At 42.6% G+C, this 26,067-nt stretch overlaps 1 protein-coding gene and 1 long non-coding RNA gene across 2 annotated transcripts in view; one reads left to right on the top strand and one right to left on the bottom strand.

Annotated features, from left to right (window-relative positions):
- ODAD2 (outer dynein arm docking complex subunit 2) overlaps positions 1-10,223 on the bottom strand; it is a 170,923-nt gene extending 160,700 nt beyond the window's left edge. Inside the window, exons 1-5 of the mRNA XM_008683879.2 lie at positions 9,981-10,223; positions 4,173-4,330; positions 1,875-2,067; positions 920-1,026; positions 573-709 (exon numbers count right to left, since the gene is read on the bottom strand). Of these exons, the coding sequence (XP_008682101.2) occupies positions 573-709; positions 920-1,026; positions 1,875-2,067; positions 4,173-4,330; positions 9,981-10,204 (819 nt within the window). The 5' untranslated portion in view covers positions 10,205-10,223. The remainder of the gene's footprint in view (positions 1-572; positions 710-919; positions 1,027-1,874; positions 2,068-4,172; positions 4,331-9,980) is intronic.
- Positions 10,224-13,995: 3,772 nt separating this feature from the next.
- The window catches only part of LOC121106299, a 66,928-nt gene continuing 54,856 nt past the window's right edge, over positions 13,996-26,067 (top strand). The window contains exon 1 of the long non-coding RNA XR_005838904.1: positions 13,996-14,096. This is a non-coding gene — a long non-coding RNA (uncharacterized LOC121106299). The remainder of the gene's footprint in view (positions 14,097-26,067) is intronic.

Below are 26,067 nucleotides of genomic sequence, written 5' to 3'. Positions count from 1 at the left end.
ACCATCACCAAAGTAAGTAGGATCTACGCCTCTGAGGTCTGAGTCCCAGCTCTGCAAGGTCCACCTTCTGAGATCTTAAAGGCACCAGCCCAGCCCAGCGATGCCCCCTCACTAGGCATTTTAGTCCCAGCTTCATGGGGCACTTCCTCCAAGCTCCCATGTTTTAATGCCCCCCCTTCCCTTTGTCCTCTCCAGTCTTAGGGTAAAAGCTGTAATTATTGCTTCTGTGTTACCTCAGGTCTCCTTTTCTGCCTCTTCTTTCCCCTAATACTCATACAACTAATCAGTGAACTGACTGTTAAGGAGGTTTTCATTTTATAAGGTGGCGTGGGTCCATTTGAAGGTCATTTCTTAGAAGACTCACTTAATGACCTGCAATGGGGAACACTGGGGCTAATTCTGAAACAATTTTGGATTTGCTCAGCAAACACCATAGCAAAGGGATCTGCTTCAATCCCACAGAACAGTATCGCATTTTCTGTGGTTGTCAGGATTCAGTCCTGGAGACGGGCCTGCGTTTACAGAGACGGAGTTAGCACCAAAGTCAACATGGTTCTTAAAAAATTACTTACACCATTTAAAAATACTCCTTCTGCACTACAAGTAATGCACAGCGTTTCAACATCATGTGGCTTCACCAGCACGTAACAAATCTCCCCATGAATTTGTCTCCAAGGTGGGGCTCGACATCCATTTGAAAATTCATAATCTGAAACCAATTATTGATCAATTAAAAGGCGCTCTGAAAAGTAAAATATGTTGGTTTAAAAAAAATAAATATGTTGGTTTTTTAAAAAAAAAAATATTCCCGTTTTAAGTGTTCATTTTTTCAAATATTCCATCCTAATGTAGCTATCGAAGCATTTGGAGATGATAATTACTATACACAACACAAAACGTATCTGAGAATAATATAAACCTGAGGTATAGTCGATAGATTCCAGGACGGTTTGTTCTCCTTTTCCTGAGAAATGTTTCAGCAGTTCTATATCGTTCTTAACAATTGTTGGGTTTAAACATATTTCTCTGAAATGAATGGTAAGAAACTCATTTTAACACTCTAAAAGAGAATCTCCAGTAAACACATGAAAATATTCCATTTCGGGGGGGGGATTGTTTTTTATAATTAAAATTGTCATTAAATTATACCACAACTAAAATATTGCAGTTAGCTTTAGTCATGTTATAATCTGACAATACTGTCAAAACACCAAGAATCAGTGACTCCTATTTAATGCAACATTAAATATACTCATTTAAATATTCACTTCATTTCTTAGTGGTAATACTATTAATACTAGAAAAAAACTAGAAAAACGAGCAAGTTCTAAACCTTACAAACTCTACACAGTATTTGCATTACTATTTAGTCATTTATCTCGTAGCCTGAGGAGCCTAAAAATAACAAGGCCACTTCGTGTCCTCAGAATCAGGTGAAACCCTGCAGAAAGCCTTAGTAATGCTAACTGCGAACTTTTAAGTTTTAGAATTAGAAATATCCATGCAATAAACTAAAATCTTATTCCAATAAAATCTAATGTTAAGGGGTGCCTGGGTGGCTCAGTGGGTTGAGTTTGACTCTTGATTTTGGTTCAAGTCATGATCTCAGGGTCCTGGGATCTGGCCCTGCGTCAGGCTCCGTGCTTAGCAGGGAGCTGGTGTGAATTCTCTATCTTCCTCTCCCTCTGCCCCTTCCCCCAACCCCCACCCTAGCACACATGTGCTGTCTCTCAAATAAATAAATCCTATAAGAAATTAATGTTAAATCAATAGCTATAACTTCCATACTTTATTTGTGTGTGTGTGTTAAAAAAAACTCGGAAAGCACTTTTTGTAACTAATTTTTAGAGGTTTCTGTTTTCTAAAGGACTCACAATGAAATATGTTTGAGGGAACGATTCAGTAGGTGCAGATCCAGCTGCTTAAGGAGCTTGCCGAGCTTCATCTTAATCTCACTTTCAGGATCTTCGTCCTTGGTGATTTTGTCCAGAATATTTATGACGGAGGTGTCTTCTTTCATTGTGTTATAATCCAAACCCAGGATTTTTGTTACGGGATCTTTGTTAGCTGATCAAACAAATAAATGAATAAAAATGATCCTCTTTGTCTTCTGTGGCAAGAAACATAAAGACTAACAAATCCTCTGAAACCCACCCAAATGTGCATCTTTTCATTAAGCTTGCTCGGATGGGCCCCATTTGAATGAATCTCTGCTTCTCAGGTTCTATTGTGTTTCGGAGCTTTCTTGTACTCCTTGAGATGCTCTCCCTTGTACTGAAGCATCATCTCTCTACAGCAAATCTCTAATGAGACAAAGAACAAGACCTTCTTTTTTCTTTAGCTGACTGTGGGGTATTGTCCAGCATGGGCATCCAATCAATATATTCAGAATTGATTTGAAGATAGAGAAATACTGGTCTCCTTAGAAGAATCATCACTAGAACTCTGCGTGTGTGTGTGTGTGTGTGTGTGTGTGCACCAGTGCTCAGTGTTCACAAATGCTTTCTTTCCAAAGTAGCCTGTTTCTCTCAGTCTACAGAGCCACTGCCAATCTTTTCCACCTGTTCAAACTGCTAATATTTTCAATGCCTTTTGATGTTCGGGTTGGAAAAACAAATCTGCCCAGTACTTACACACATACCAAAATTACACTGAAAAACTTCAATACTAACTCATGATCAAGGCTGACATAGGTGTGAAAGTCGACCCTGGAGATGCTTAAAACAGAATTTGGTAAAAGCCAAAGAACCATGAAGTTGCAAGTGAGGAAGAAAGGGGCAAAGCCTTATTTGGGAAGGAGGAATTCAAGTAAGATGAAATATATATGCATTTGGACAAGGAGGGAGAGAAGGCCTACAGGACTAGTTCAGAAAACTCGACCTGAATGAAATGAAGAGAAGCACGGGGATGGCAGTAACGCTGCAACAGGGAGCAGACTATGGCATCAGGAAATAGCACAAAAGGCTTAGGGCCTCTTAGAAAAGACATCAGGGGAGGGGCAGGGAAAGGAGATGTAGGAATCATCCATTTACTGAGCATCTCAAGTTAATCACCCTTATGGCAGTCATCTCATAAAGACTCATGTAAAGAAGGTACTAGATGAATTTGGGGGAAAGACAGAAACCTGACCCCCGAATTGCCATGCACCATGGAATTTGGACCCAAAACTGGGAGTTGTACCCAGAACTCTTACAGAAAGCAGCAAAGGGTACACATTTAGCCAAACTAGATATATAGCAGCCAGTCTATGTATTAAGTTCATATGCTAAATTGAATTTGATGCTATTAACAATCTCCTTGAATTCAGTTTTACTCTGAAGATTTCATTCCTTCTCAGCAAAATAGCTGTGATGTACAGTAGCCTAATAAGGAAGAGTTGGCAAGAGATAAGAAGAAGCTGCTGTCCTAATACATCTTAAAGAATTCTTTTTTTAAAGGATCATCTTCCCATGTCACAGCAGTAGACACAAGAATGGTGAGAGGCAGGACCCAGGCACCTCATCCATGGGACCTTCTAGTCACAGGATTCCAAAGAAGCAAAACATGTATACGACATCGTTATCTACTGTTAGGTCTTTCTACTCATAAGAAAAAGTGAGAGTACCATTACAGCAGGCAACTGATCACATTCTTTTTTGTATGTTAGATGCTTAGACAATAAAAATCTACATCCTTAATGAAGAGGAAAAACACTTTCCCTCGAATGAGTGTAACTATTCACAGAAGGCTGTGCAGCCCACAGTGGAACGGGGCTGAGACCAATGCAAAGTGAGATTATTCTGCACTCTCTTCTCCATTCATTTTAGAGGAAACAGAGTAGAGGGAGGATTCCGGCGCCGGCCCTGCTAATCTGTCTTCTTTCCCATGTGGACCTCAAAGGCTACAGGCCTCTGGTCTTTCCAGAAGCTAGGAAGCCTCTCTTTAAACCACATGCTAAAATTAGAAATCTAGAAGCTTGCTAGGGGTAAAGCATTAGCCTTTTCATTTTAAAGTAGAAATTGGATATAAGCATGATATTCAGCCAAGAAAAATGAATGACATTTTTATGAAGTTGAACATAGGACTTTTTACCTTTTAGGCTACAGAACTTTTTCTAAGAGACTGTAACAATTGATTCCCCCCAAGATTATGATTCTCGAAGTTCAAATCACAGACTGGAGCAAAGCTATCACCTTCGATACAGGCCTGTGCTTCCTTCAGCTTTGTGTCTTTGGCAGTAAGCAGGAAGCGTGACAACTGCCCAAAGCTCCTGATCTTAATGTGTGGCACAGAGAGAAACAGCAAGGGCTGCCCATCTTTATCAACTTCTTCTGATTTGACTGTTGTTTCACTAGAAAATTAAAAAAAAAAAATCGAAAGCTTAAGGTTACCTGGATGCGAGTGAAGTTAAACATAAGACATTTCAACAAATTATTCCTACAATTATCATACGGTTTCACTCATATGTGGAACATAAGGAATAGCATGGAGGACATAGAGGAAGGGAGGGAAATCTGAGGGGGGAGAAATTAGAGAGGGAGATGAACCATGAGAGACTATGGACTCTGGGAACCAAACTGAGGGTTTCAGAGGGGACGGGGATAGGGGATGGGGTAGCCGGGTGATGGGTATTGAGGAGGGCATGTGCTGTGATGAGCACTGGGTGTTATACGCAACTAATAGATCATTGAACACTACATCAAAAACTAATGATGTACTATACAGTGGCTAACTGAACATAATAAAAAAAACCCAAATTATTCCTGTGTCTCATTATAAAACACAAAATATAAATATTTCTTGTTAGAAGCTCATCTCTTTCCCTACTTGAGCCACACTCAGACCCTTAAGCTCTCAGCCTTAACAGCAAGCATAGAGAGCAACACAATATATCCAGGAAGAAAATTTTAAGCAGTTCCTTCAATATTTACATGAACTCAATCAGTTTCTGTTTTTGTTTTTCTTAAAATGTGTTGGACATCTTTAAAAAAAAAATCACTGGTTCTACAGGACCATTCATGTTTTGGGAATTTCTAATGTTATATTATTTATAAAATTTACACCACAGTAATTAGTGGTTAGAAATTTTCTTGGCTACTCTGTGTTTATGAACAAAAAGCCATAAAAAAAAAAAAAAGAGAGAGAGAGAGAGACAAACTAGATTCCCTCTGTGGATTGCTTTCCCACTCCAAACCCCTAATTTGGTTTACTTTAGGATAATAAACAGTATTTCTAAATGGACTTTTCCTGATCAGAAATTACTGAGTCTCCTGCATTTGTGTGTCTGTCCATTTTAATTATTTGTTTAGATCGACATTTAAAAAATATCAAGATGTTTTTATGGGAGTGATATTTCTATATGTTTCTACCACTTGCAACATGAACTAAACTGCCTAGGTTTTTATTATGTACGGATATCCCGGGCAAAACTGTTCTCATCTTAAGACCTGATCTAACATATTTTAAATCATAATGCAGATAAACTAATGGGCAATGTTGCCCGTTCATCAGAAAAAGTAAACCTGACAGACTCAGGCTCAGGCTAGTAGCAGCACTATTTCACTACAAAAGGAACAAGAGGATAGAGACTTGGGGGCAGTTAATCGTGGCTCCCCACAGATAGCCACGTCCTAATCCCCGAAGCCCATGAATGTGCTGCCTCGCATGGCAAAAGGGACCATGCAGGTGCATTAAGCTGGGGACCTTGAGAGGGGAAGACTATTCTGAAATATGCAGGAGGGCAAAGTCAGAGGAGCTGATGTGACATGGAAACAGGTCAGAGCAACACAGAGCCAGGAGCCTCCAGAAGCTCAAAAAGGCAAGAACGGATTTTCCTTCAGTCCCCAGAAGAAACGCAGCCCTGCGAACACCTTGATTTTCACCCAACAGACTCAGTGTAGTCCTTTCACCTCCAGAACAATAAGAAATTAAATCTGCGCTGTTTTAAGCCACTAAGTGCGTGATAACTTGTTACAGCAGCAAAAGGAGGCTGATACAGGGATTTCCGCCAGTCTGCACACAGAAGGTGCTCAATAAATAGAAGAGGGATAAATGGGTAGAAGATTTCTAGACGGACCAGTGCTGCGTGTCATATACAACATGCATGTTTTGTCTAAAATAAAGCTTTGGGAATCATGTCTTTAGGATTGAGGTGATTTCTTCAAGGTTTGTACCGGGCTGGCCGCGCGTGCTAAGTGGATGACGACAAGACTAAGTTATAAGCCGACTGGATGCCAACAATATCAAGCCACTGAACTCGAGAAGGTGAAACTCCTGGTGAGAAATGGGAAAAGTCAAGGGCACAGGACCCATATTTCATTGCTCCCACCGGCTGAAACCTGTAACTCGGCAGAGAAGGAGGAAGTAAATGCCAGCGATAGGGAGGATGTGGAAGGGCGGTTTTGTTTCTGGGTTCACAGTTTCTAAGGCCTGAAGAAAGAGCTTCTGGAAAGAAAAATACCGCACTCACCTCGTGAGGTCAAGATGAATGTGCTATAAATGAACTCTGCGGACCTGATCAAAAGACTTTTAAACTGGAATTGGGGAAGACGGCTGAAACTACTATAGCTTATACTATAAAGCGAGAGAGCAGGAGAATGTCTCATTTATTTCATCCCCAGTGCCTAGTTCAGTGTCCAGAACATAGTAATTACTCAATAAATGAGTCTAAATAGTAGCAAGGGAAATGAGGCTATAGTTGAGAAACTAGTTAGTAATTCTCAGGAATGAAAAACAAAGAGCTCAGTAACAAAAGTTATGGCCACTGATCTTAATACCATGACACAGAAGTTTTACCAAAATATGGGGTACCGGTGGCTCACTTGGTTAAGTGTCTGACTCCTGCTTTCGGCTGAGATCATGATCTCAGGGTCATGAGACCGAGCCCCGTGTCAGGCTCCACGCTCAGCACGCAGTCTGCCTGTCCCTCTCCCTCTGCTCCTTCCCCCTGCTCGCTTGCTCTCTCTCTCAAATAAATAAATAAATAAAATCTTAAAAAAAAAAAGTTTTACCAAAACATAATTATTGTCTCATAAAACAATACAATTTTGAGATCAGAGATCGTGCGACTGAGCCTTCATGACACTGATAAGAAAATTAGAACAAAAAGGCAAAAGGATCAAACCATGCCCAAAACCAAGGAGTACTGGGAGATAAGCAATAAAAAAGATGCCTCTGGAGATTCACAAAAGAAAAAAAAAAACTAGGAACCAGGAAGGTATGAATTGTGAGGAAAGTGGACAGGGGGATGAGGGCCACTGCACAGGGCCTGACTTCTCACCCACCCAGAACTCCTACCAGAAGAGAATTTTGTCCCAACTCAGACATATCACTGAGCCAGCAGAGAGACATTCACAGCGGAAATACCACAATATTAAAGCCAACATGATTCAAAAATCATAGTTCTACCAAAGAAGGAGAGAAAAGAACAGGTAATAACATTTTCACTACGTGATTTTGAATGCTTATCCAGTTTCTAAATTTTCCAAGCTCCATTCTAATAAGTCAAAGCAACTCAGCTCCGTGTACCACCAACAGATGGTGTTAATCATTGCAGGGTGTCATTTGTCCCTAGCTTAGAATGGACTTGGCTTCATTCTGAGGTATCTTATGAAGATTAGTAACCTCATCCTGTCTGATAAGAACAAAAGCAATTGGAAATGGTGATACAAGGAGACCTCTGATTTCCATTAAAATGAAAGTGGAGCTATTTTCCCCAAACATTGAACATGGAGAGACGATGACAAGTGTTATTCCAGGACGAAGAGCTGTACATTAGAAATGATTCTAAAGGAAAAGGATGAGTCATCTAACACGTGGAAAGTGGTGTGCCTATCTACTCAACAACGATCCTCACAAAAGAAGATGGGCGATGAATATAAAACCTTTTCAGTGCGTGATGAGCGGAGCAGTTTCAACGTCAGACGCCTGTGAACCTAATTCAGAAGAAGGCTGATCGCACTTTTACCGTTACTGATCGCTACGGAGAGCGCATTTGGAGATGCACAGCATCAAACGAGAAATGAGGCCACGAGCGTACATACGAAAGAGGTCAACAAAAGGGGGTAGCTTACCTCTTTCAGCAGACTTTCCATGCAGATAAAACCGACTTATTTTGGAACAAGAGGCTGAGAGAATGTATATTCCCCCAAAGAAGAATCAGCCTAAATATCCTAAAATACCCAAGAATATTCCGGTTTGGTAGAATCACAGCCAGGTACTCCACGGCCAAAGCCGTTATGATGACTTAGCAATCTGTATCTACGCAGACTTGCAGACCTGAATCCTGTCTGAAAGGAGAGAAAGCTATAAAGGTCAGAAACAAGAACAATGGATAGAAAAATTGGCCCAAGGAAAAGCTGCCTTGTTTCAATTTGACAGAAGGAAGGTAATCAAGGGGCAGTTGGTTCAAAACACACATGGTGCCGAAACGTCGAGACATCCTGCTTAGGAGGGACCGCTGCACATAAAGACTGGACACAGAAGAATGGAAATAGTGCAAAAAAGAAATCGGACAAGGATAAAGAAAGAGAAACAGTGATATAATTGAGGTGTGAGTAACAGCCCACCTACGCAGGTGACCACAGATGTGGTCATGTCTGTACCTGGGACACAAAATAAGTACGGAGGCAAGACACAATGACACTCTGGATATTCTTCTGACGTCTGCTGTAAATCCACCTTTGTGCTAAGTAGTTCGAATGTTCTGGAACCATATGGTTTTGCAGGTTAGTTCATCTTTCAAAGGTTAGGAAAAACAACGTGTGACACGACACTGAACTTAAGTGGGAGCAATGAATCATGACAAGCACTTAGGGAGGAAGTGACCATAGGCACAATTAGATATAAAATACCATTAAAAAAAAAAAGAGGAAATTCAGAGAGAAGGTAAAGCTTGATGGCAGAACCAAAGGGCTCCTGAAATGCAGTTCAAGAACGGTTTTTCAATTCTAAAACTGAAATTCAGAGTTTCTTTTTCACAAACAATCCCAAAGGGAAAAAAAATTGGAAAAGGCATCTCTAGGGAGCTGTGGCTGGTTAGTGGCCTGTCTTGGATAAGGTCAGACTTTAAAAAGTTCACATGCAAAGTCGAGGAGGAACATGGTGGCACAAAAGAGGATCCGAATGCCTGAAAGTGGAAAATAAACTGAAGCTGACCAAAACAGCAGAAAAGATTTATATATGTATATGCAAATTAACCCTGTATAATTATAATACAGTTACATTTCCATAAATTCATATTCACCTATGTTCACAAGAGCTAAGCTGACAGCCCCCTGTATGATGTGGAGGTAGGATTTTTTTTTTTAACTCTCAGATTTGGAAGGTTCTCATTTGAGGACAATGCCGATTGTCAAAAAGCCTCTCCCATATAGTGAGCAAAAATTACCACTCTCCCCCTGCCGCCCCAGAAATTGTTGATTTTTTTTTTTTTAAGATTTTATTTATTTATTCGACAGAGATAGAGACAGCCAGCGAGAGAGGGAACACAAGCAGGGGGAGTGGGAGAGGAAGAAGCAGGCTCACAGCAGAAGAGCCTGATGTGGGGCTTGATCCCATAACGCCGGGATCGCGCCCTGAGACGAAGGCAGACGCTTAACCGCTGTGCCACCCAGGCGCCCCCGGAATTGTTGATTTAAACACCAGAAGGGATTTTGTCTGTATCAGAGGTCACAAAACCAATGCCTACTTGGCCCTGGAGGGTCGTATGGATGAGTGGAAAGCTGAAACATAAAGCAACAGCAAATGTTGGAGTGTGGTCCCCTGGAGAAGGCATTCCGCTATCAAAAGAAATGCAAATCAGATTTAAAAATCAGATGAATAACGTGGTGGCCGAACAAAACATCCTCAGATTTCACCTGAGCGCCTCCTGTTTGCAATCCCCTGGTCAGAACACTTCTGAGGTTCATAGATGTTAAAGAATCTGCCCGAAACCTACAAACCAATTCACAGAAATATGTACAATGAAGATACTACATTCTAGAAGCAATTTACGGGCTTACCTGACAATATAACCCGATTCAAATGCTGAGGGGTCCAAGTTTGTTTTCCATTCAAGTGGTTCTACAAAAACATATTTTGCCTCTTGAGGATGTTTGTAGATAAAACTCTCCACAAACATCATAATTTCTTTCAGTATCGCCTCATTGAGAGGAGTAGTTTCCAAGGCTCGGGTCCCATACCCGGCAGCAGTCCACTGCGCCGATCTCGTCAGAGCCACGCCCATGGGATCGTCGATGCTCAGATCTGAGCTTCGCACACACGCTGCATCAGAATGGAAAGAAAAACGGAGGATAGCAACCACCTTTCCCCCAGAACGGTTTTCACTTTCAAGCCTTTAAGCCACCCAACCCTCATTCTGCTTATTAGTCGTAGTGGTTGATTTTTTAATCATCGAGTTGCTCTTTAATGCAATAAAATAGTGCATTTTTACTGAGCCAGCTCTAAGTAAAAGTGATGAGCACTTGAATTTTCCAATATCTGTCTCCCCTGAAGTAAATAACTTGCTCATTTCCCTGGGCCCAAGAAAGTTCAAGTAACTGGGCAGAAAACAGAAAGAGAAAACTCCAACAGTGCAAGGGAGAACTGGAGGAGGTGGCATCAAGGCCTTCGGTCCATAGGTCTGTTGGAGCTGGAGGCGGGTGGGCAAGGCTCTTCTGAGCTGGGCTGCGCATTGTTTAAAACCATGCTGTGAAACTGAACTCTGTTACTCTGACTGGCTTGTAACATTAAATAAGAGCCAAATTAGAAAGCAAGTTCTCATGTGAACATTCAAGGCTTTTTTCCCTGATAGTCTATACTAGTCTGTTTTTTCCTAAAGGGGATCATTAAAGCCTTCCTTAGAATATTAGAATGGTTATAAAGTTATATATAGAATAGAATGAGCTTTCCCCCCATCATTATGACTAAAGCTCAGAAGTACCAAGACTCTACAGAAATGACATGGAGATTTTGGGGTTTGTACTGTATTAAATCTTGATATCCAGTAACAGGACATCTAGCTCAGTGGTTCTCAGTGAGGCAGTACTCATAATACAGAAGTATTATAAAAGACATTTCATTATCAAAATGATAGGAAGGGGACATCACTGACATTCAGTGATGAGGACCAAGAATGCCCAATGTCCTGCAATGTGCATGATAGTCCCCAGAAGAAAGAATTATGCTACAATCTCCAGGCATCTAGTAGGTGAAAAATTTCAGATAAGTAATATCTGCGCTTAAAACCTATCTCCACTTTACAAATAATCACAAATTTTTTTTTCACAGTTTTGATATACACTGAATTTTCCAGGATTGCAACCATCGTGTAAATCGAAGGAAAGTTGTACATACTTTGTTTTATATGGAAGCCTATCAAGAGCTCAGCATTTTGGAAACTCGTGCCATTGATGACCACACCGGTCACACAATCTGAGTGTCAATGACGTGTTTGTGTCAGCCTGCATTTGGAGCAACTGCATTTACAGGAGGTAATTGTCTGTAAGGCTGGAGCATCTGACTACTTCACTGCATATTCCAGCGGAGCGGTACCCGAGCATTTCCATGCTGATATTGTATTACGATGTCTTACCTTTTCATTTTCCTTTATTTTACAGTTAGAGCACTAAGAACATTTAAAACTATGCACGTATGTAGAATTATTTAGGACTATGACTTTGGAGTAGCAAAGCAGGTATTAGAAAATATTTGTTATAAAAAAACAATAGTTCTCAGGGCTGAGAACGGCTGATATATGTGTATGTAAATATGTGTCTATTTTTATATCTGTATAATCATTGCTAGTGAAATAAAATGTATACAATTAGGGTACAATTTGTTCTGTGCATTTATTTCACTATTTCAGTGGTTTATTTCTATTGCTTGATTCTGAACAAAAGCATGTACTGATGCTCACACGTAACACCTGATTTTCCCAATATTATGAGAGTAAGTACGAGCGAAGTTCAAATAACTTTATCGTATACAGAAAGTCTTAGGTGCACGGTTCTGCTTTTTTTATAATAATATTTTTTTATTATGTTAGTCACCATACAGTACACAGTTCTGTTTTTAATCTTAATTAAACCATTTGTTTCGATGGTCTTAGAAAAGTATGGCTTGTGTATCATTTCCTTCTTGTACCTTTTTCAAGGAAAATGTGGACGTACCTAGATTACATAAGACTGTACCAGTCAACACCCCGTATAGCAACTTCCTGGAAGACACCTTAAAAAGAGCTAAGAAATGCAAAAAAGGTCTTCTTTTCATCATGATAAATTTTTATACAAAAGTAACTGTAACACATTTGAATCTCTTCAAATTGGTTTTCTGAATCTGGTAAAACAGGAGCTGCAATAATGAACAGGCTTGATTTGAGAAGGCTGGTTAAGAAAATTTCAGGGGGGCCTAGGACAATCCAGACCACATATAAAATATCATCAGGGGGGAAAAGAAGTGGAACAAATCCCAAACAAGACAAGACAGGTATAAAAAGGTTTAAAGAGAGAGAGAGAAGTACTTTGCAGGCTTAACTGAATAAATTTTAAAAAGAAAACAGTGTAATCTAATGTTTCTCATGTTAAGTCTAGGAGATTTCTAATGGCTTCATTTCACAAAAGAACCAGAACTAAAAGCATTTATTCCACTAATTCTAGAGGCATTAAAAAATGGACAGTATAACTCAGGTAAAAATACAAAACCAACACTTTTTATCAAAATAGGCTGTTCCTCAGTTTCTACCCACTGCCAATCCAGGTGTCCTTTTGGCCTAAGAACCATGGTTACAACCAATACATGTGAATATAGTACATATCTTTAAATTAACTTAAGATTGTTAGAAAGTGTAATGCTTAAAAGGAAAAAAAGTTTTTGTGCATGTGCTTGCACAAACTGAGAATCACTTATATTCATTTTCTCTACTAATTCTACTCATTTTCTCTACTAATCAAATCGCTGATAGAATTTTTCTTAAGGGTTTGTTGCAAGCTTCCTGTATCATTAATAAAATGAAACCCGTCCGTGAATAATTTCTGTAACACTCGAGCAGAAGCAAACCGAATTCTTTACGAAGCTCTGGGAATGCAAGCCTCCACTCTGAGATTAGAACTGTGGCTGGTAACATTGATAGGAGTCAGTGCACGCACTGGCATATTTCCGAGAAATACAGAAAAATTAAAATTTCAGAACTGACATGAACAGCGCCCTGAGTCAAAGTTCACTCAAACCCTGGTGAAAACACGCGATGGCGGCACCAACCAGGCCGGTGACAAGCGTTCGAGTGGGAGGCTCCGTTTCTAGGGAGAGGGGGTAGGGGAGATAGGCAGGAAGGGGCAGGCAGCGGAGACAGGATAGCTAGAAGGTGGCACAGCTGCAAGGGCGGAGGGGAAAGGCGAAGAGGGGAAGAGAGGCAGGGAGTCGGCCTGAGAAGCGGAGAGAACGGAAGACGGAGGAGATGGGGTCGCGGCACGGTGGAGAGGGGGGCTCGGGGGCGAAGGAGCAGGAGGTGCCCGGGCAGGGGCAAGGTGTCGGCGGGGAGGCAGGGGCTCCATGGGGGCGGGTGAGAAAAGGGGAGAGGACGGAGCTCGGGCCCGACGAGAGAAAGGGAAAGAAGCGGGGGCCCGAAAAGGCCCCCATTTCTCGAACCACGCGTTAGGCTGCAAGGACCCCAGCGCGGGGCGGGCGCGAGCTGCGGGGTCCGTGGCCGCAGGAGCAGCGGCGAGTCCCCCCGGCGGCCGCGCTGCGCCCACCGGCCGCACTCACCTGCAGCGCCCAGCTCCGCGCCCGCACTGCGCCCCGCGCGGCTCGCAGAGCGCCCGCCTGTTGCTAGGACGCCAGGTAAACAGCCAGCGCCCGGCCGCCGCGCAGCGCGCAGCCGCCCCGCGGAGGAAAGCTCCGAGCCCGCCCCCCGCGCCGCGGCCGCCGCGCCGTCGCGCGCAGAGCCCGCCCAGCCCGCAGCTGCGTGCCCCCGCCGCCCCGCGCTCCCGCACGCACGCCGGCGCGCCGCCGTCCGCCCGGGGACGCCCTGCCGCGCGGGGTTCCACCGCCGCCCGCAACCGCAGCTCCCCGCTCGTCCCCTCCCTGGAGACGGTGTCGTGCGACCTCCCTCTTTGAGGACGCGTCCTGACTCGCTCCACCAGGTGGGAAGCGTTTACCTTCGTTAAGGCCACGCGCTGTGCGGGCGTTGGGCGGCGATTCGTGTGACAGAAAGGAAAGAGCAGATGTTCGTTAGAAACGCCGCTTTATGTGTCTGCACAGGTTTCTGGACAGGTGTTCTGCCGTGTTCCATTCGGTGTTCTATGTACCTTAAGTCTTCACTGAGTTCTCAAAATAGCATAGGGCCTCTCACCGGATATTTGAGGCCTCCATGGGCTTCTCGGAAAAGCAAATGTGCTGGAATACACGAATACTCCCTGCAAAAGCAGAATCTGCTTTTCAGTAGTCTAATTCAGAGAATTGGAGTGAAATGAGAACATTTCCCCGTATTTTTAAATACCTTTTACCAAGATGGCCTTAACCCCACCTGTAGACACTTCTGCTAACAAGAGTCGCAGCTCTGAAAAACCAGATGGGGCCGAAGGAGTGGGAAAAAGAAAATGTTTGGGAAAAAATAATAAAAGCGAGCAAGAACAGTATACTACCTTTGAGGGTAGGGTGTTTAGGGATGGGTACTGGATACTTTAGGGTGGTGGAATGTTTAGGAACTAGAACTGGATTCTTTTCCTAAAGTCGAAGACGCGAATATGGATGATGTTAGGGTATTACATTTCAGGATATTATATTGTCCCGTCTTAAAAGCAGAGCCCTTTGGCAGACACACAGGGAAATTAGAGAGATTAGGCCTTTGTTGGGATTCTTTTCTTTTTTCCTTCTTTCTTTTTTAAAGTTGTTGGAAGTGGAATCATTTTGCCTAAAGTAGCCTCTACCTCCAGAGAAGCCTAGACTTGCAGTGAACCAGAAGGGAAGATTATATGCTAATAGGTATATAATCTGAACGGAGCCCTTTCACAAATGAGCAGATTACATTCTGAGACAATCACGGCATCATACCCATAGAGTGAGGCAGGTCACACTGGTGAGGGTCAGAATCTACCCTTCAGAGGGAGGTTGAAACAGTCCCGGAGCAGGGAAATTTCTTTGGGTGCTTTCTGTCACTTGCACATTTTAACCAGCTGTGTAAAGTGAGAAAGCATCACTGAGCCCAACATAGAAACTGGGCAGAGATGTACAAATTCAGGACACTTGACCTTGGTTTGCAAAGCTGGTTAGAAAGCCCGTGCCCACCAAGATCTGAGTAGCTGTGTCCTCCTTTGCCAAATTCATGCGAAGTATCACAATCTACCATTGCTTAATCTGATGGCCAACTTTGAATTTATTAACCCTGAGATTGTCCAAGGAAAAAAAATCATGTAATAATATCTATAGGATTCCCAGCTGGCTTCTTCCAGTTTTTCCTTGGCATGTTGGAGTGCCTCGGTCCTGGAGGCGCCACCATCCCACTCCTCCACGCTTTTGGCTTAAATGACTGCTTCTCAGAGACCGCTGAGCACCCAAATTAATGAAGCCCCCGGTGGGATTTGTCTTGACTAGTCTGTCTTACTTCCTGCTTGCCACCTCCACAGTAAGCTCCGTGAAAGAGACCTTCCTGTCCCCTTCAAGTCCCTATCCCTAAGATCTAGAAGAGTGACCGACACGTGGAAAGAGTAAAATTGGTGAATCACATAGTCAAAGATGCCTTGCTATCTGGCATTCTTTGTTGAGCCGGGCACGGAAGGGTGAAGCTCACATTTCCTCGGACACAGTTGATAGAACCAACTGGATGATTCTAAGTGGCTGTGTTCAGGAAAAGAGCCTTTCACGCTGAGAGCACACCCAGGAGTCTGCTGTAGCAGAGGACCTTCCCGGCACTGCCTTCATAAAGAATGGACGCGGGACCCAGTTCTGTCCAATGGAGCTTTACAGAAAGTCTGCCAAGGACTTCTGGGAAAGGCTGGAGGTTGTTGGCCTTTCCCGGTAACTTCATGTCAGCTGAATATGCTCCCTGTGAAACCACCCACCCTGGCTCAGACCAGCTCAGCTCCTCTGTAGAATTCAGGCACACATTCTGTGTTACAGTCTGATAGGGCTGTTGTAACAAGGCACCACACACTGGGTGGCTGAAGCCACGGAAGTTTATTGTCTTACAGTTTTGGAGGCTAGAAGTCCAAAAACAAGTTGTGAGCAGGGTTCATGCCTTCTGGGGGCTGTAAGGGAAGGATTTATTCCAGGCCTCTCTCTTTGGCTTGTAGATGGCCATCTTCATGTCCGTGTGACATTCTCCCTGTACACCTGTCTCTGTGTGCAAATTTTCTTTTTTTCTAAGGATACCAGCCATATTGGATTAGAGTCCACTCTAATTAACTCATTCTTACTTAATTCACTCTGTAAAGAGCCTAACTTCTGTAAGGAGATACTGGGACCTCAACCTATGAATTTTAGGGAGGACACAGTTCAACACATAATATTATGTAAACAGAAAAAGTCAGCAGGTCCCAGGGGCCCATTCATCTGTGTTAGAGTGGGGCCAGCTGGTGTGAAGCAGCCAAGGAAGCATTTATAGGCGATAACCATGAGAAGGTGATAGGCAAGGTCTGTTTGAGTGCCAAGACAGGTGCAACTTCATAAGGCTTGCTGGGAAGTACCATCATTTACATTGTACAGTGATGGGGTTAAGTCTTATTAAGGGGAGAGATTGCCTCTCAACGGAATTTTTCAGGGGATTTCAACAGAAATTCCGATGATAGAAAATTGTGTGAAGTCCGAGGAAGTTCTAAGCACCCAATTTGCCAGATCCCACCTTCCATTGTAGATGGAGACTGGCAATCAGTTTCAGTTGCCTTCCTGTACACACAGCCATCTCTCAGGGGTTCACTTCTGACCAAGGCCCGTGGTCTGGACATGAAATGGCTCCTTCTAGATTCTAACCTTCTAGACCTTCGTTTATTCCATTAATGCTTTCTTTTGGCTACCATCACGTGCCAGGTGCTCTGTTAGCAGAACTAGGTTATCTAAATTCGGGTGCTGGCAAAAAAAAAAAAAAAAAAAAAAAAGGACTCCATTAAAGTACATTCAGAATTTCTGGAATAGAAGGCAGGCCAGTAGCAGGGAGCACAGTGAGCAGGGGGAGGAGGGAGCAGGGAGAGGATGAGTACGTGGGCAGGGTTACATAAAGCAGGGGTCGAAGCCATGATAGAGTCAGATTTTATTCCAAGAGCAGTGAAAGTTACTGGAGGATTTTAAGCAGGTGCGACGTGATCTGATTTGTGGTGTCGGCCATTGGGCTCTGTTGTCAAAGTAGGCTATTAAAGTACCAGAGTTGAAGCCAAGAGACTCTTAATCAGCCCTGTTGGGTCAAGTTCCCCAGGAAACAGACTCCAAGATGAAGAAATGCTCGTGAGCCATTTATTGAGGAAAATGCGCAAGGAGATGAAAGCAATGGGATGGGACGAGAGCGGCTGAATTGCAGCGGGGAGCTCTGGAGCTGGGGTGGCCCTGCAGAGTTTTTCCATAGTGGGGTGAGGGGGCTGGACCTCGGCATTCCCACAGCAGCTCATCATTACTGGGCAGTCACTGGATACAGGCTGTCCTGGGGCGGGGGGAGGGGTGCTGTGCCGGCTCTCAGCCCTTAAGTGGAGAGCTGTCTGCTACAAATACTCCCCAGCAGGTGAGGACAAGCGTGCCTCGGCCCTGGAGGAGTGGGATGGAGGTGGGGGTCTGGAGAGTCCACAGCAGCCACTACAGTCCACCCCTTCACAGGTGAGATGCCCTAGCATCATGCAGTATGGCTGGGAGCGGCTTCTCCAGGATTCTGGTGGGCTGCTTTTCCTAGGGGAACTTAGGAAGAGAAAGATATGAGATAAAGCCACACACAGCCCCTGGCTGTGCAGCTGGTCTCACGGCCACAACGGATACTCATCATCTCCCCTCTCTTCTGCCTATTCCAGACTCCCCTCACCCTTTGCTGATCTAGATGGCTTACCTGGTGGGGTGATCCCCGGCCATCTCTGCTGAGGGATCTGAACCAATGGCATCACCAGCCCTTGTCACGTGGTGCCTATTTTATTTGTGCCTTTACCATCGAAATTGGGCAAGGAAATACCAAGCAGTCCACAGATGAACCACCCGAGCTCCAAACACATCCTCCCCTTACCCCATAGCAACCCTACCTCATCCTCATGATCAGGGTCAATTGCTCTGACCAGGGTCATGACTCCTTGACTTGCCTGTTGGTTTCTTGCACAAAGAGCCCAAAGTCACAAAGTTACCACAAGTTAAAGTTTAAGATTTGTTTATTTAGTTTAGAGAGAGAGGGGGAGGAAGGGGAGAGAGAATCTCAAGCAGACTACGTGGTGAGCACGGAGCCCAGCATGGGGCTCGATCCCATGAAATCAAGACTCAGATGCTTAACTGACTGGGCCACCCAGGTGCCCCCCAAAAGTTAGTTTAATGTCCAGTGGTGGAACATTTCCTCCCTAGAAACCAGGACTTCTGAATGTGTGGAGCCCAGACATGCAGTGACAGGAAGCACAAATTCCCCCAGGTGACGGGTAAGCATGGCCACTCCTACTTCCACCTCTCTTTCCACTGGCTCTTTCTCCAGTGAGAGTTTTTCTTGGCACTTCAAAGACCTTACACTGTTGGTGTCCTTCCCCTAGGGTGTAGCCCCAACCCAGAGCAAGCATCTCCATTCTGGCCGTAGCTTCGGGAATCTAGCAGTTCATACGTCTGTCTGCTGGGGTCTCACAGCTGGGGTCCCACCTCCACCAGAGTGTTTCCCTCACCGCGCTCACATTATTTGCCCGACAAACTCGGGAAGTGCAGGTCAGTCCCATCACGAGAGAAGCTTCCTTCCGTTCTGCTGCCAGAGCCTCTATACCCAGCCTGTCTCTCACCCCCAGGCTTGCCCACTGCATCCTCCCCACTCCGTACCGCATAGGGCAAAGGATACATAGTTAGGTCTCTAAGTGGTCCCCTGGACGTCCTTTTCTTCCTCTCTGACTTGAGGTTGGGGTCTAGTGAGTAGAGAAGAGATGGCTAGCACAGGTCTCTCCGAAAAGCTCCTCCCTGGAATTTCCCTTCTACAACTCATTTCCCTTCTACAACTTCAGCGTGGTGAGTCAGGTAATTGGCTTTCCAGTGAGAGCTTTTACCATTTTACATCTTGGCCTGGTTCCTCACTCTGAAATAAATTGTCTGTTGTATCTTGAATCCCAATGTCTTAAATTAGTGAAACAGTTTTAACATATTATTTCTCAGGTATTTGTACAAATTGTGGATGGTTACAGAGCAAATCAATAATATACATTACCTTAAAAAGTGAGGAAGAATTCATCGTTTTTTATTTATATACCTCTTTATCTTTTGATATGTTACGATGAACCTGTGTTCCTGTAGTAAAGAACTAGAATAGTATAAGAAATAATAAACAAAGGACATATAAGTAAATTCAGATTACATATACATATGAATTACTATTAGCCATTATTTGCCATATGTCAAATAACAAAGTGTAATAATTATTTCATATGTATCAAACAAAATAACTCTAAGTAAAATGACAGGAGTGCCTTAAACATCAGGGGCAACTTCATGGAGAACTTTGAGGCAGCTGCATGGAGAAAAGACGTTTTCACTGATTTTTATCTTGTATTTACTTGTGATGCAGTTGATTGACCTTTTGAATAGAAAATTTGAGTAAAAAAATAATTAAAATGACTGGAATCTCAAATCAAATTTGGGGGATAAGGGAGAAGCATGTTATAAGCTTCAGTACTATCGAAAAGAAAAAGAACATACCTAGAGAGGCACATTCTCTTCTCAGTTCGATCAACGCCTCTAGAAATGATGCAAGTGGTCTAGAGAATTCACGCCTACATGCCGCATCGCTAGCCTCCCAGTCAAGTGTGTCGTTATGCACCTCCCCAAAGCCCGCTAAGATCCAGTGGGGGATGGAGGAAGGGAGGGAAGATGAAACAGGCGAAACATGGCAAAAAAAATGGAAACTGGAGGAGTTAGATTGGCTTAGGAAAGAGGAGAAAGCAAAAACGAGTAGTTTGAAGGAGTCAAAGCCAATAAAAATAAAACATTTGCAAATGGAAAGACTCAGAACTAGGTAACATCTCTGACGTTGCAGAGTGGACTGAAAACAGAGAGGCAGCTTGAAAGCCTTGGTGGGGAGCTAGACCCCAGCATCCTTTTCCCCAATAGAAGGATTCATAAGTTGGGGCACCAGAAACAGCCGAGAACTAAGAACATATGGGTATGCTGAGTGCTGAGACTCTCCTTAGCTCCCTTTCCCGGCCACCTTCCTCACAATGGCAACCCGATCATGCAAAAGAGCTGAGACTGAGCAACCTGATGACAAAAATCTACAGGTGCTGACACTCAAGTGTCCTTTCAGGCAAACACACAGGTGTTGAAGTATGTAGGTGGCAGGGGACAGGAGTGATAGGAAAAGAATTCTACCCTCTTTCAGAGTAAAGAGTCACTAATAGTTTCTAAAAAAGAAAAATCAAGAAATAGCAGTTTAAGCATGTTATTTAGAAATCTGAAAGTGCTGAGCAATACCAAGACAAGTAAAAGTGGTTGCCTATCACTGTGTTTTTAGCAAAACACAACCAGGAGCCAGTCATCTTCTCAAGGAGAACCAAGGCCAACTGCTTTGTAGAAAGCTGATCCTCCATCATCCAGGCCGGGCTAATGATCCCACAGACGTAGAGAGATCCAGCACTGATGAACACAGGCCATCAGGGGAGGGGAAGCTTCGATGACAGTTAACTATTGCCATGACAATGCTGCATAACAGATCACCCCAGAGCTCAGTGGTGTACCGGTTTATACTCACACTCAAGATCTGTAGGCCAATTGTAGTTTCAGTGGCGTTTGGCTGCTCTGGGCTGGGCCTCAGTGGCTCTGCTTCAGGCTCTGTGTTTCTGGGCTTGATGTCAGGCTGTGAACCTGCCCCATAGGTCTAGTTCTGGAACCCAGGCTGAGGGGCAGCGGCTCCCTGTTGCATGTTCTTGTCAACGGTGAATCAGTTCCACGGACTTTCCAAGTCTCTGACTGCATCGTATCAAACTGATAGCCTGTTGACCAAAACGAGTCATATGTTATTTGGAGCTGTTATTTGCCCAGTATAAAACCATAGCAAGGGCTGGGTATATGACACCGTGACAGCAGAGTGAAGACATCATTGGAACTAATCATCCAATCTGTCAAAACACTGTTCTTCACTTATCATTCATCATGTATCTAGTGTGCTCTAATTTTAGTCTTCATTCCCATTACATTATCAAGGTGGTTCAGTCACCTTATCCTATTCTCATTCTTCTAGCAAGAACATCTAGGAGGCATAGCCAGAATTAATAGTTAAATGTTCTGATGTGCTCCTTTATTTTCGTGCAGTTATTCTAAATCTTTTTTATGTTTTTATTATTTTATTCCTGATCTTTCCTTTATAATCTAAGCTCTCTCCTTTATCTAAATAAGAATACAGGAGACTGTAAAAGTTGTTCAATCCCGTTTTTTGTCATGTAGCCCTTGGTCCCTTTTCTGGATTTTTAAAAAGCAGAAACTCAGAGCAAAGTACACTGGAATGTAGGGTAGGTTATTTGATATAGAAAACGTGTAGTCTAGCCAAGAAGTGATTACTCCAGAAATCCTCATGGAGAATAAAGGATTTAATGTGCGACTTGATATTTTGGAAAAACAAACTGAGGATTAATAATATCCGGGTGATGTCTCCCAAAAACACCAAAGGAAACAGTGAAGACGTCTTAAAAGAATGGCTTCCAGATGCCTAGTAAATCATGTGTCCCTAACAAATGAGAACATGGCTAAGGGAGGATATTACTTATTTTGAAAAGATGTGCATTCTTTGGGGAACTAGTAGCATTTTGCACTTCAACCTCGTAATATTATGAAAGAGATAGAAGCCAAGAGCATTATCCTTTTCAAATAATGAAGTGATGGATAAATTATTTACAATAAAAATCAGTTTTATCATTCAGTGTGATTTGTTTGTTAAGAAAATGAATAAATCAGGGTTTTTTGGTGAGGCGATTTGTCTGTTTCAACTGACTGGACTATATCTCAAAGTCTTGTGAAATGGGAGAGGATGATCGAAAAGAGAAAGGATAAGAAAACCAGGATGATGCTTTGCACATAGGCACGTTTTCAGACACATAAGTCAGAAAGACTCTGGAACCTGGAAATTGATTTCTTACAAACCATCTACTCCCACATACTCTTTGGACAGAGTTCATGCGTTCCCAGTTTGGAAACCACTTAGTTTGTCGATAGAGCCCCCCATATTCCTATGTCCTTTGAGGTCTTACATCGTTTACTCTGATACACTCCAGCATGGATTCGCATCAGTCAAAATGTACCAGAGCGTATTAGTTTTCAGAGTTGGGGTCATGAAGAGCACTTGGTAGGGTCACAGGCTTTGGTTTTTCATACTGAAATCTTCCGACTTTCTCTGCGTTTAATTTTCTCATCCCCGTAATATTACCTGGCAAGTGTCTGTGTTTGAGCAGTTTTTCTCTGCGTCCCGTCACTGAATTGAAGACAACAGAAACAGCAACAGCAACAGGAAAAAGAAACTGATGTCTAGGGATCACAAACAGATTGTAATCAGAGATTATAAAGAAGAAATTAGAACGTGTGCATTCTCTCTGACGAATATTGCACTTAATTACATTTCCTATAGAGGATATTAAGCGCAAATGGACGATTTCACAATTTCCATGGACATTAAGTGCTGGAGGTAAAAAAAAAAAGGAAGTCCAAATGAACCAAATTAATCTTCTACTTCCTTCCTAACTAGCAAATCAGTTGAAAGTAGGAGGCAGAAGCATAGATTAATAAACCATATGCAATATATTGCCAGTTGTCATTTGAAGGAACTGTTTTTTTCCTCTGTCATATTGATTACCTAAGTGTTATAATAACATCACAGGAGCACTTTGGGATTAGGAAAGCCATGATGCTTGTCCCCCTCCTTCGCAGAAGTGCCTACTGCCTTAGCTTCTGTAAACTTATTCTTAGTTAAGATTAGGTGCTGGTGGCGAGAAACAAAGACTCTAAAAAACACTGGCTACAGAAGGCAAATTTATTACAGTAAGCTTGGAGCGAGCGGCTAATGCCTCAGCAGTAGCTCTCCTTTGCAGAATCCTGGGGGCCGGGCTCCTTCTTCATGGTGCGGGGCCCACGTGTCCAAGATCTACTCCAGCTCCGGCCGTCACGACTGCAGTCCAGCCACCAGGCAGGAGGAAAGCAGGAGGAGAAGGGTCAAAGGGCACAGACTGGCTTGCTCTTAAGGAAATTGCCACCTTGCATTTCTACTTATAGCTCATTGGCCAAAATTAATCATATGGAACATTTTTGCCTTTTACATTTTGAAGCTATCTTAATAGGTTCATAGAAATTTCAATTTATTTTCTTTTTTTTTAAATTTTTTATTATGTTAGTCACCATACCGTACATCATAAATTTGTTACATTTTCCTAAGATTTGACTCTTATCATTATGAAATGACCCTATTTTTCTCTAGTAATGATTTTTACCTGAAAGCGAATTTTGTCTGACTTCAACGGAGATATACCAGCTTGCTATTTAATGTTTTTCTGGCATATCTTTTTCAGCCTTTTACTTTTGACTTTTCCGGAAGCTTATATTTTAGATATGTTTATTGTAAAAGAATATAGCTAATTTTTAAAAAAACAGTCTAATCTTTTGCCAAATGAAGGCATTTATTTACATTATGCGTCATCTTATTGTGTACCTTTATTTGTCCTGTCTCTTCTATGATTCTTTTTCTTTCCTGCATTGCCTTCTATTTGGATTATTTTTTTCTGACTCGATTTTACCCCCTACTAGTTGAAGTCATGTACTCTGATACTACTCTTTTAGTGTCTACCCTCTCCCCCCCAAAAAACCTTCATAATTACCGAAGTGTCAAGTTAATACCTTTACCCACCTCCTGAGCATTACCCTTATCCCTGTCACAACTGTATTCCCCTCTGGATAATACGCTGTTGTGGTCATGTGCTTAAATTCTTTAACTCTTTGAAACATTAATATTGCTGTTTTATAAAGTCATCATTTTCTGTTTTATATTTTTTGTATTTATCCGTATGTTTACCTTTTTTTATTCTCCATTTCTTTTTAAAATAGAATTCCTGAGGTATGACTGACATACAATAAACTGCACATATGATAAGTGTACAATTTGATAAGTTTCAACATATGGGGAACAATCACTACAATCAAGAGAATGAACATATCATCTCCAAAAGATTCCTCATGCCCCTTTTAGTCCTTCACTCCTGCCACTTCATTTTACTGGTGGTTGTAGTGTGTCAGGCAGGAGCAGAAATCCAGATCCAAACCACTGATCCCATCGGAGGACCTCTCTCTCCATTTCTGTTTGCATCCAGACTTTGAGTATAAAATCACTGTCCTTCCATGTCCAGTACTTTAGATTTTCCTTTAATGAAGGTCTGCTAAGGCATAGCTCTCAGTTTTTGATGGCCTGAGAATATCACCATTTTGGTTTCATGCAGAAAAGATTTTTATTCTAAAAATAGAGTTCTAGGTTCAAACTAGTTGTCCCTTTGCACACTGAATGTATCATTCCATGGTCTCCTGGCTTCCTTTGTTGCCATCAGGAAATCAGCTGTCATTTTGTTACCCCTTTGAAGGTAATATGTCTCCTTTAAAGATCTTCTTTTGGGGCGCCTGGGTGGCTCAGTCATTAAGCGTCTGCCTTCGGCTCAGGGCGTGATCCCGGTGTTCTGGGATCGAGCCCCACATCAGGCTCCTCCGCTGGGAGCCTGCTTCTTATTCTCCCACTCCCCCTGCTTGTGTTCCCTCTCTCACTGCCTGTCTCTCTCTCTCTGTCAAATAAATAAATAAAATCTTAAAAAATATAAAATAAAAATAAATAAATAAATAAATAAATAAATAAATAAATAAATAAAGATCTTCTCTTGGGGCACCTGCGTGCCTCAGTCAATTAAGCATCTGACTCTTGATTTCACCTCAAGTCATGATCTCAGGGTTGTGATCTCAGCCCTCTGCATTGGGCTCCATGCTGGGCGTGGAACCTGCTTGAATTCTCTCTCCTTCTCCCTCTGCCCCTCCTGACCTTGCCTCTCTCCCTCTTAAAAAATAAAGATCTTAAATATATTGCAAAATACTTACCATGATAGATAAGTGTAGTTACCCTTTGTCACCACTTAAAGTTATTACAATATTAGTGACTATATTCCCTATACTGTACTTTTTTTTAAAGTTTTTTTTTTTAAGATTTTATTTATTTATTTGACAGAGAGAGAGACAGCCAGCGAGAGAGGGAACACAAGCAGGAGGGGTGGGAGAATAAGAAGCAGGCTCCCAGTGGAAGAGCCTGACGTGGGGCTCGATCCCAGAACGCTGGGATCACGCCCTGAGCTGAAGGCAGACGCTTAACAACTGCGCCACCCAGGCGCCCCCCCATACTGTACTTTTTAATCCCTTTGACTTATTTCTTTTATAACTGGAGATTTGTACTTCTTAGTCCCACCAATTTTGCATATCATCCTACCTCCTTCACCCTCTGGCAACCACCAGTTTTCCATATTTATGAGTCTGCTTCTACTTTTGTTTTGATTTTGTCTGTTTGTTCTGTTGATTCCACATGTAAGTGAAATCGTATAGGATTTATCTTTCACTGTCTGACTTATTTCACTTAATGTTACCCTGTAGGTCCATCCGTGTCATAAATGGCAAGATTTCATTCCTTTTTAAAGGCTTAGTAATATTCCATTGTGTGTATATACCATATCTTCTTTATCCATTCATTTATCAACAGATATGTAGGTTGCTTCCATATGTTGGCTATTGTAAATAATGCTGCAATGAGCATAGCAGTGCTTATAGCTTTTCAGTAATTAGTATTTTCATTTTCTTTGGATAAATACCCAGAAGTGGAATTACTGGATCATATGGTATTTCTATTTTTAATGTTTTGATACATCTCCGTACTGTTTTTCATAGGGGATGCACTAATTTGCATTCCCCCCCAACAGT

This window comes from Ursus maritimus, unplaced genomic scaffold, assembly GCF_017311325.1.
Source record: "Ursus maritimus isolate PB19 unplaced genomic scaffold, ASM1731132v1 scaffold_31, whole genome shotgun sequence".
Lineage (NCBI taxonomy): Eukaryota > Metazoa > Chordata > Mammalia > Carnivora > Ursidae > Ursus > Ursus maritimus.
This window is presented reverse-complemented; position numbering and strand designations above follow the sequence as displayed.